The 11977-nt window shown below is 46.7% G+C and overlaps 1 protein-coding gene across 1 annotated transcript in view; it reads right to left on the reverse strand.

The window, feature by feature from the left end:
* The window catches only part of LOC134949725 (P2Y purinoceptor 4-like), a 28258-nt gene extending 18970 nt beyond the window's left edge, over positions 1-9288 (reverse strand). Inside the window, exon 1 of the mRNA XM_063938477.1 lies at positions 9097-9288. Coding sequence (XP_063794547.1) covers positions 9097-9288 — 192 coding nt within the window. The remainder of the gene's footprint in view (positions 1-9096) is intronic.
* Positions 9289-11977: the final 2689 nt, after the last annotated feature.

An 11977-nucleotide genomic window follows, 5' to 3' on the forward strand; every position in this document is an offset into this window, starting at 1 on the left:
ACCATACTTACCGACCACAAAAATCTTTTATATCTCAAAGGCGCACAATGTCTGAATCCTCGTCAGGCCAGATGGGCACTTTTCTTCTCTAGGTTTGACTTTAAACTCCAGTTCTGTCCGGGTTCTCAGAATCGTAAGGCCGATGCCCTTTCCCGCTCATGGGAGCAAGAAAATGAGTCCGAGTCTGCAGACAAGCATCCTATTATTAATCCGTTGGCATTCTCCACGGTAGGGATGGACTCTACGCCTCCACCAGGGAAAAGTTTTGTTAAGCCAGTTCTAAGGAAGAAGCTCATGCATTGGGCCCATGCTTCCCGTTTTGCTGGACATACAGGCATTCAGAAAACCCTTGAATTTATTTCTAGGTCCTACTGGTGGCCAACTCTGAAGAAGGACGTTATGGAATTTATTGCCTCCTGCCCAAAGTGTGCCCAACACAAAGTCTCCCGCCAGTCGCCTGCGGGGCAACTGGTTCCATTATCTGTTCCCCGTCGACCTTGGACCCATTTGTCGATGGACTTTGTTTCCTATCTACCTATCTGCAACAAGTTTAATACCATCTGGGTGGTAGTTGACCGGTTCACCAAGATGGCACATTTCATCCCTCTCACCGGTCTTCCGTCAGCTTCCAAGTTGGCTCAAGTGTTTATACAAGAGATCTTCCGACTTCACGGTCTTCCTGAAGAGATCATCTCGGATCGTGGAGTACAATTTGTAGCCAAATTTTGGCGAAGTTTGTGTCAAGCCCTCCAAGTCAAGTTAAAGTTTTCCACGGCTTATCATCCTCAGACCAATGGTCAAACCGAGAGGGTGAATCAGGACTTGGAGGCCTTCCTCCGTATATATGTGTCTTCCTCTCAAGATGACTGGGTTCAACTCCTTCCTTGGGCCGAGTTCAGCCACAACAATCAATACCATTCCTCATCTTCTTCTTGTTAGGGTCTCCTGCCCTGTGCTGCCACGTCGTCATGGCAACCGGGAGACAAGTGCTAGTGGAGTAACCTGAGCGCAGCTGATACTCCGGTTCGGGTCTTTTGCTGTGCAGTGGTTATAGGCTCTGTGCACGGCAGGGGATCCGGTGCTGGTTTTTGGGCTCACAGTCTGTGAGGTCTGAGTGGGGCGTGGACAGCACCTGCTTTATAAGGCCTCTTTTCAGGGTAAGCAGATGCTGCTGAATCTTTGTTGGTTAGTCAGTTCATGAAAGTTAGCCAGTACTGTGTAGCTTTGTATTTGTTTGTTGCTTACTGCAAATAGGCCTGGGGATTTGGTATTACACTCTGCCAATCCAGACCTAGCAGTAAGACTGGAGTCAGTCGTTTAGCTTGCTGGGGTTCTGTTACTACTCTGTGAACTTAGCAAGTTTGCGGCTGTATTCTAAGACTTGCCTGTCTAATCCTGTCTCACTGTGCTAGGTGTCAGGGGTCAGTTTAGTGGCAGTAAGCTAAAACCTGTGCACTGCAAGTGAGAATTAGGATTGTGGAGACTCTCCTTGTGTCTATCATTCCATCTCTGACCAAGGAGTTTACTGCCACACCCGTTGGTAACCCTTTAGGGTTTTGCTGTTGCCCTTAGCAACAGCATTTCGGGTTCTCTACGTATTAAAACACAACATCTTGCTTTTTCCATCTGAGCAGTTCTAATACAAGGGAGATACCCAGTTCCTTAGCCTCTGGGCTTCTCTGTTCACTTTGTGTGTATTTTGTTACCCTATCACCTTCTGTGTACGTTATGTCATATTCCCCAGTTTGTCTGTGAGTCCATTTGTTTTGCATAACAGTTCAAACACCAGTACATTCCTACAGACACTGGAGTGCATAACAGTTCTGACACCAGTACTTTCCTGCAGGCACTGGTGTGCATAACATATTCAGCAGCCTAATACTCCTGTTGAAATTTTGTGGGAATATGGAGCATACCCCTCAAAATACGTTGCAACAGGTGGTCGATCAGGTGCAGGTCCTGACTTGACAATTTAATGATTTGTCCATTAAAATGCACACCTCCCAGGCTGCTGGCGGAGCTCCCGCAGCAGCAGCACCTGCAGGGGTTAAGGAGCCAAAAGTAAATCTCCCGGATCGTTTTTCTGGAGATCGCTCGCAGTTCTTTTGTTTCAAGGAGAGCTGCAAGCTATACTTCCGGCTTAGGCCTCAGTCTTCTGGGTCGGAGATTCAGCGGGTGGGCATAGTGATTTCCTTGCTACAAGGAGACCCACAGGTCTGGGCATATGGGTTGCAGCCTGACTGTCCGTCGCTTAAAAGTGTTGATGCTTTTTTTACGGCACTGGGCATGTTGTATGATGACCCTGACAAGACGGCCTCAGCCGAGGCTCAGATTTCGATCCTTAAGCAAGGGCGAAGGCCAGTTGAGGTTTACTGTACGGAGTTTCGGAGGTTGGCCCATGATACCCAGTGGAATGACCCAGCCCTGAGACACCAGTACCGAAGAGGTCTTTCTAACCAGATAAAGGACCAACTGGTACAATATCCCTTGCCTGATAGCTTGGATCAGCTCATGCACTTATCCATCCGGGTGGATAGACGGCTGAGAGAGCGTAGGCTTGAAAGGGAGACTGAGATTTCCTTCCTTCCCAAGGGAACCTCAGACTCTGAGGAATTTTCTGAGGAGCCTATGCAGATTGGGGCTACCCGCCTCTCCTCGCGTGAGAAGACGCGGAGGAGACAGCAGGGGTTGTGTTTGTACTGTGGGAATAAAGGTCATGTGGTAGTATCATGCCCAGAAAAGCCGGAAAACTTCAGGGCCTGAGGGTGATGGGAAATATCCTGTCAGGCCAGAAGTCAGAATTTCCCAAGAAGACTTTTATCATTCCGGTGACCTTGAAGATCCTCGGTCAAACTGTCAAGACTGAGGCCTTTGTGGACAGTGGGGCCGACGGGGTTTTTATGGACCGCCAATTCGCCCTGAAACACTCTGTTCCCTTAGTACCCTTGGCATCGGAAATTGAGATTTGTGGGTTAAACGGGGAACCATTATCCCAAGGTAAAATTACCTCTTGCACTAGCCAGATTTCTTTGTTTATTGGAGCCACACACTCTGAAAAATTGTCCTTTTATGTGACTGTCTGTACTTTTGCCCCATTGGTGTTGGGGTTACCCTGGTTAAGGGCCCACAATCCTCAATTTGACTGGGTCTCTGGGGAGATTCTTAGTTGGGGTACTGATTGTTTCAGGAGTTGCTTGAGCCTTCCAGTCAGGCTCTCGCAGCTAAGTTTGCCAGGATTGCCAGGGTGTTATGCAGATTTTGCGGACGTGTTCTCCAAAAAAGTTGCAGAGGTACTACCTACCCATCGCCCCTATGACTGTGCCATTGATTTGTTGCCAAATGCTAAGCTTCCCAAGAGCAGGTTGTACTCCCTGTCACGTCCTGAGACTCAGGCTATGGCAGAGTACATTCAGGAGAACTTGGCTAAGGGATTTATCAGACCTTCACAGTCTCCAGTTGGGTCGGGGTTCTTCTTCGTGGGTAAAAAGGACGGTTCGTTGCGACCCTGCATCGACTTCAGGGAATTGAACCGTATCACGATTAAAAACTCATACCCACTGCCTCTCATTTCGGTCTTGTTTGACCAGCTTCGTACTGCCACCATTTTTTCTAAGATTGACCTACGCGGTGCGTACAATCTAATCCGAATAAGAGAGGGGGATGAATGGAAGACTGCCTTTAATACCCACTCAGGGCATTATGAATATTTGGTGATGCCTTTTGGGCTCTGTAATGCCCCGGCAGTCTTCCAGGATTTCATGAATGATGTGCTCAGGGAATATTTGGATAGATTCTTAGTTGTATACTTAGATGACATCCTAATCTTCTCCCATTCCCTGGAGGAACATCGGAAGCATGTACGCTTAGTCCTCCAGAAACTCAGAGACCACCGGCTTGGGGCGAAGCTGGAGAAGTGCGAATTTGAAGTTCAGCAAATCGCATTTCTAGGATATATTATCTCCCCAGAAGGTTTCCAAATTGAGGGTTCCAAGGTACAGGCAGTCCTGGATTGGGTGCAGCCCACTAGTTTGAAGGCGCTTCAGCGTTTCCTGGGCTTTGCAAATTTTTATAGACGATTTATCGCTGGATTTTCGTCTATAGTGGCGCCCTTGGTGGCACTCACTAAGAAAGGGGCGGATGTTGCTCACTGGTCTTGTGAGGCTAAAGTGGCTTTTGCCCGTCTCAAAAGGGCATTTGTTTCGGCCAAGGTGCTGCGACACCCAGATCCAGAGCGTCCTTTTGTGGTGGAGGTGGATGCCTCTGAGATGGGTATTGGGGCAGTGCTTTCTCAGATGGGAGTGTCTGATAATCGCCTTCATCCCTGTGCTTACTTTTCCCGTAAATTTTCGCCTGCCGAGATGAATTATGACGTGGGTAACCGGGAATTGTTGGCTATTAAGGATGCACTCGAGGAGTGGAGACACTGGCTTGAGGGGGCTAAGTTTGTGGTCTCAATTCTCACTGACCATAAGAATCTGGCATATTTAGAGTCAGCGAAGCGTCTCAATGCCAGGCAGGCACGATGGGCTTTGTTTTTTGCTCGCTTTAATTTTTTGATAACATATCGCCCTGGGTCAAAAAACATCAAGGCTGATGCGCTCTCGCGGAGTTTTGCTCCAATCCAGGAGACCACCGAGGAGCCGTTGCCCATTGTTTCCCCATCATGTATTAAAGTGGGCATTACCCAGGACCTCTTATCATTAGTCCTTAGAGCACAGGAGCAGGCTCCTCCAGACCTTCCGGTAGGTCTTTTGTTTGTGCCTCCTAGGTTAAGACAGCGAGTGTTCCTGGAATTCCATGCCAAGAAGTCGGCAGGTCACCCGGGTATTGCCAGAACTCGGGAGTTGCTATCTAGGGCGGTGTGGTGGCCCTCGGTGGCTAAGGATGTGGATCAGTGGGTTCGGGCATGTGACATCTGTGCCCGAAATAAGACTCCTAGAGGGGTTCCTGTTGGCCCATTACATCCACTCTCTATCCCATCTAAGCCATGGACCCACATTTCAATGGATTTTGTGGTGGACTTGCCCAAATTGTCGGGGATGACAGCCATCTGGGTTGTCGTTGACAGGTTTTCGAAGATGGCGCACTTCGTTCCACTGGTTGGGCTGCCATCAGCCAGACGCCTGTCTGAATTATTTATGCTGCATGTTGTGCGTCTCCACGGGTTGCCACTTGATGTGGTCTCTGACCGCGGATCCCAGTTTGTGGCCAAATTCTGGAGGGCATTTTGTTCCGATCTCCAGATTTCTGTCAGCTTGTCGTCAGGCTACCATCCGCAGTCTAATGGGCAGACTGAAAGGGTGAACCAGTCCTTGGAGCAGTTCCTCAGGTGTTATGTCTCCAAGTGTCAGACTGACTGGGTTGCTCATCTGTCCATGGCGGAGTTTGCCTATAACAACGCGGCTCACTCTGCTACAGGGATCTCTCCCTTCCTTTGTGTGTATGGGCATCATCCTAAGGCCAATTCTTTTGACCCCCTGGACTCCACGCCTGGTGGTTCCTCTGTGGTTTCGGTCCTTAGAGGTATTTGGCGGAAAGTGAAGAAAGCCCTTGTGTCTGTGTCATTAGTGACCAAAAGGGTTTTTGATAAGCGGAAAAGACCCTGCAGCTTCAAATTAGGAGACTTCGTCTGGTTGTCTACCAAGAATTTGAAGTTGAGACAGCCATCTCATAAGTTAGGGCCCCGGTTCATCGGCCCTTATAAGATCACCAGGGTTATCAATCCGGTGGCATTTCAGTTAGATCTGCCCCGTTCTTTGGGTATCAATAAAACATTTCATTGTTCCCTTTTAAAACGGGCGATTAGTAATCCTTCTTCCAGTGGAAGACCTTCCCCTCTTCTGATACGTGGCCAGAGGGAGTTTGTTGTTGAAAGGATTCTTGACTCCAAGGTGGTTCGGGGTCGGCTGTCATTTTTGGTGCACTGGAAGGGGTATGGCCCGGAGGAGCGGTCGTGGGTGCGCAGTTGTGATCTTCATGCCCCCAGACTGATACGCTCTTTCTTCTCGCAGTTCCCCGATAAACCCGGTGGTAGGGGTTCTTTGACCCCTCGTTAGAGGGGGGGTACTGTTAGGGTCTCCTGCCCTGTGCTGCCACGTCGTCATGGCAACCGGGAGACAAGTGCTAGTGGAGTAACCTGAGCGCAGCTGATACTCCGGTTCGGGTCTTTTGCTGTGCAGTGGTTATAGGCTCTGTGCACGGCAGGGGATCCGGTGCTGGTTTTTGTGCTCACAGTCTGTGAGGTCTGAGTGGGGCGTGGACAGCACCTGCTTTATAAGGCCTCTTTTCAGGGTAAGCAGATGCTGCTGAATCTTTGTTGGTTAGTCAGTTCATGAAAGTTAGCCAGTACTGTGTAGCTTTGTATTTGTTTGTTGCTTACTGCAAATAGGCCTGGGGATTTGGTATTACACTCTGCCAATCCAGACCTAGCAGTAAGACTGGAGTCAGTCGTTTAGCTTGCTGGGGTTCTGTTACTACTCTGTGAACTTAGCAAGTTTGCGGCTGTATTCTAAGACTTGCCTGTCTAATCCTGTCTCACTGTGCTAGGTGTCAGGGGTCAGTTTATTGGCAGTAAGCTAAAACCTGTGCACTGCAAGTGAGAATTAGGATTGTGGAGACTCTCCTTGTGTCTATCATTCCATCTCTGACCAAGGAGTTTACTGCCACACCCGTTGGTAACCCTTTAGGGTTTTGCTGTTGCCCTTAGCAACAGCATTTCGGGTTCTCTACGTATTAAAACACAACATCTTGCTTTTTCCATCTGAGCAGTTCTAATACAAGGGAGATACCCAGTTCCTTAGCCTCTGGGCTTCTCTGTTCACTTTGTGTGTATTTTGTTACCCTATCACCTTCTGTGTACATTATGTCATATTCCCCAGTTTGTCTGTGAGTCCATTTGTTTTGCATAACAGTTCAAACACCAGTACATTCCTGCAGACACTGGAGTGCATAACAGTTCTGACACTAGTACTTTCCTGCAGGCACTGGTGTGCATAACACTTCTACACCATTCTTCATTAATTATGGATTCCACCCTAAAGTCCCAGAATTCCAACCGCTTCCCGCAACTTCTGTTCCAGCAGTGGATGTCACCTTGCGTCAGTTTTCAAATAACTGGAGGAACGTCCGCGCAGCCCTGCTTAAAGCCTCATTCAGGTATAAGAAGTTTGCCGATAGGAAGCGTAGAGCGGTTCCTGCTCTCAAGGTGGGTGATCGTGTGTGGTTGTCCACGAAGAATTTGAGGTTGAGAGTTCCCAGCATGAAATTTGCACCTCGCTACATCGGACCCTTCAAGGTTGAACAAGTCATCAATCCTGTTGCCTACAGGTTACAGTTACCATCCTTCTTGAAAATACCCAGGACATTTCATGTTTCTTTGTTGAAACCGCTGATCCTGAATCGGTTTCATTCCGCACTTCCTCCAGCTCCCAAAGTTCAGACTCAACGGGGAGTCGAGTACGAGGTGGCCAAGATTTTGGACTCACGTTTCCGTTACGGTCAGTTACAATACCTCATTGACTGGAAGGGCTATGGTCCTGAAGAACGCTCTTGGACCAATGCCTCAGACGTCCATGCTCCTGCCTTGGTCCGAAATTTCCACGCAAAGTTTCCTTTAAAGCCTAAGAAGTGTCCTGGGGCCACTCCTAAAGGGGGGGGTGCTGTCACGATCCGGGTATCTGGACGTCATTACTTACCCTTCAGATGCCTCCTAAGGCTGGCTCAGCGTTCCAGGACCGGATCCCGCTGTTCCTGAGTTTCCACATGCAGAATGTCAGAGTGGTGATTTCATCAGCCGCGGCCTCCGCTGTGCCCGCGTGGTTAAATGTGCATTCATCAGTCTGGCGTCTCCTGTCTCCTGTGGCCGGCGCCACCATTGCTGCTTCAATTCTCACATGGATTACAAACCAAACTTCCCTCCGGGTGTCTGCATGGGCGCAGCCATCTTGGATTTTGCCATCTGATCATTTCCACCAATCTGCTGTCTGTATTGTTGATTTGCATAATTGCCTAGCCAACCCCTTCCTTGCTGCAGGTATAAGTAAGCTGTGCCTGAGCAAGGAAGGCGTCAGTGCTTTGGTTGTCTAACCTAGTTCCAGTTTGTCTCTCTCCTGTGGTTGTCTTCCAGGTTCCAGCTCCTGTCTCCAGACTTCTGCTATAGAGACCCGCACCAGCATTCCATCTGCGGTGTAGCCTGACTCTCCGATCCATTCTGGACTCACCTGTGTCCAGTTACAACTATCACCTGCTTTCAGCCCAGCTTCCAGCAGTGTACAGCTTCTCTTAAAGGGCCGGTGTCCTTTCTGCAGTTTACCACTCTCCACCGGTATTATTATTTCACCGCTCTCAAACAATCACCTGCTTCCAGCCAAGCTTCCAGCAGTGTACAGCTTCTCTTAAAGGGCCGGTGTCCTTTCTGCAGTTTACCACTCTCCACCGGTATTATTATTTCACCGCTCTCAAACAATCACCTGCTTCCAGCCCAGCTTCCAGCAGTGTACAGCTTCTCTTAAAGGGCCGGTGTCCTTTTCTGCAGTTTACCACTCTCCACCGGTATTATTATTTCACCGCTCTCAAACTCCAAACTTCATTATTATTTCATCGCTCTCAAGTTCGTTTATTATTTAACTGGTCCCAGCCAGTATCCACTCCGTATCAACAACAGTCTGGTTCCAGCCAGTATCCACAGCAGCCGTTTTATCTTCAGCAGCCCAGCCTTTCCTGGAACACCGGCTGGTACGATCCTGGGTTCTCTCCATTGCTACAGTCAGGCCTGGTAAGGACTTTCCAACTAGAAGACTATAAGAACTGTCTCACACTACCAGTGCCTGTGGCCCTTGCCACCCTGTAGTACCCAGGAATTGTATTTATCCTCTGTTGACTTTTATGTTTCCTTTTACTGCTGCTGTGTTACGGAGTTTGTCATAATAAACATCATTGACTTTTATCCTGGTTGTCGTGGTCACGCCTTCGGGCAGTTATTCTACATGTTACTTACATGTCTAGGGGTCTGATACAACCTCCCAGGTTCGTTACATCTCAGCCCCTACAACTGAGGCTGCCTCCCGTCAGCTCAGGCCCTCAGTTGTGACAGATGATGGCATCGGAGATGGCCAAATTGAACTGGAGAACCACTGTTGAGTTCCATTGTTTTACCCGAAACCTGAAAATCCATAGACTGATACAGTTCAGAATGAAGCCAACAAAGAAGATGATGCTCAGAATGATGGGGATGAAGGGGTTAATTGTTTGAGGCTGACAGCCGGTGTAATTCCCCGATGTGTTCAGCATCTCGGGATACTACTGAGCTGAAAATCAAATAACAGGGTTAATATTTCACATTGAGCAATAAGGCCGTTGCCACGACAACCAATGATGTCTTTAAGTGAAAAGTCTAGAAAGTTCTAGAGAGTTTAGGGGATACAATAAGAGAGAGAGAGCGAGAGAGAGAGGAAGAAAGGGACTGTCAAAAGTATGAAGTTGGGTTGTTTCTCCAATGCGTTTCACAGGTCACTTGCCTTATTCAGGGGTTACTTTGAAGGAATAGTGTCACATCTCCACTTATCTTTAGAAGGTTTGAGAAATACTTCTAAAGATAAGTGGAGATGTGACACTATTCCTTCAAAGTAACCCCTGAAGAAGGCAAGTGACCAGTGAAATGCATTGGTGAAACAACCCAATTTTAATCCACACACAGAGACATTGTCATTATATCATTCAGGTTCGGCTACTCTAACCAATACAGAACTTTACAATCCACCTGGTCTTGTACAAGTGAGTGCATGAAAACATTACCACACACCTGATGTTACCCACTAGGACCTCTGAGATGGCAGATGCACTAAGCCTTGAAGAGTGATAAATTGTAGAGAAATAAAGTAACATGGTAGTTAGGAGCTGATTGGCTGGTACTTCATCTTTACCTACTTTATCACTCTTCCAGCCATATCCCTCAGAGGGCTAACGGGGGATCTGCATGAGTGACACAGCAGCAGACATGAAGACCCACATTATATACCAACCACCCTAATGACAGTGAGCACAGTGGCACTACATAACCACAGCCGAGGCAGTAAAAGCATTTTTAGGGTCACTACCACCACAAAACACAGATCCAGCAGCCAGACGTCTATGGCCAGACACAGGGACACCTGAATGGCTAGCGCTCACTAGCAGCTGAGACATGGGAATGGGGTAAGACTTCTGATAGGAGATGCGGGGACGCTGCACTCCTGCAATCGCAATATACTTCAATCTATGTCCACTGCTACGTGGACTGTTTAGCCTATTGACATTGAGATTTCTCTCAGACCATCCTTGGGTGATCGTACTGATGATGGGTCGATGGTCTACAGGAAAATGGCTGAAGAAGGAGACTGTGATATACAAAGCAGAGTATAATTAGTATTAATTGCAGAACAGATCACTTACCTTATCTTGTCGCAGGCGCAGGATTCTGAATAGCGTCTGAGAATTAATTCTGTATAAAATGACTTGAATAAGCTGTCATTAAACTTCCTGTCAGGCCTAGGTCACATATTTTCTAGAGAACTGGCATATAGAATGCAGATACAATCTCTGTCAGGGAAGTGAAAGCTGCCATCCTGTTACTGTTTATATTCCTATACACAGAACAACATGGATATGCATACAAAATTGGTTGAAAGGAATACAACCCTAGCGCTAAATAAATAAGTGATACCGGTGAGTTAACCGTGCATATGTAAAACAAATTATTATTACAAATAAATACAATACGTCCCTCCCGATGAACTTCCAGTAGTGTTCTTTGTTCTATTTTCATCCGATGTTGTTTCTCATGTGTCATCAAGATATTTGTGAAGAATATAAAAAACAAAAATAGTGCACATGTGTAGAAAAGTCTTAGGTTTGACCACAGCAAATGTTCACTATTATGATCCTTCCTAATTGAGGTGTCTAGGAACACAATGAAAGCGTACCCCAACTCACACTCTGATATATGAAGATGTATATATATAACGGTATCTTTAGTCTCCTTCTAATTCCACCTCCCCACAAGTATTATTATATAATGTCAAGTGTTATATAATTAGACACAATTGGATCAGGCGTACCCCACTCACTAAATATATGGAGTGGAGAAAGACCATAAAGGTATCTTTGTCTTCTTAGGGTGTGGAAAAGGTGCGTACCCAACTCACAATGTTGAAGGTGCATCAAGGTTTCTTTGCTGTTGTTTCTCCTATAGATAGTTTTTCTCCTCTTTGAATCAATTCCAACAAGTGGTTGTGTTCCAAGGTATGTGAAAACCCCCCACAACAATCCCAATGTGTAGTAAGTCTTATAGACCTTCTAAAGTGTAATAAATGTTTTATTTGGATTCTGGATATACCTCAACGGAATCTCTTCTTAAAAATAGATTTTACGATATGTGATAGAGTAGAAAAAGGGGGCAGAGAAAACGTACCCCACTTACAAATTAATAAAGTGATGAGAAGCTTATCAAGGTATCTCTTAGTTCTAGACTTTCCAAAATTCTGCCCGTTATGGTTATATTGGCCCACTGTCTCCCAAAGGTATGGCTAGACGGTAGGCGTACCCCACTTACCAGAAATAGATGGAAGCGCTTGCCCGTAAAGGTGTCTTTATACAGGACAGGTAGGTAACTTTAATAAGCGTACCCCACTCACAGTTAGGAAGATTATATCCATGCACATCAAGGTATCTTTATCCCTTACCATCCATGTGTATATCCTTTTTAAGGTTTCCAAATCACTCCATATAACTCCAAACAAGATCGAATGTCCACGTTTATGTCAAAAGTTAAAAAACTTATTTATTCCAAAAATAAGTCCAAGACACGGTATGTACAATAGTAGAAAATAGCGACAACCGTCCAAACTATGTACAAATGAGAAATTGACATTTCTCCAAAAATGAAACAAAATACAAAAAAATATTAAAAGTCACAAGAAGTTTACCTTTTTAAAAAGAATCC

Source organism: Pseudophryne corroboree, chromosome 8 (genome assembly GCF_028390025.1).
Source record: "Pseudophryne corroboree isolate aPseCor3 chromosome 8, aPseCor3.hap2, whole genome shotgun sequence".
NCBI classification, from domain to species: domain Eukaryota; kingdom Metazoa; phylum Chordata; class Amphibia; order Anura; family Myobatrachidae; genus Pseudophryne; species Pseudophryne corroboree.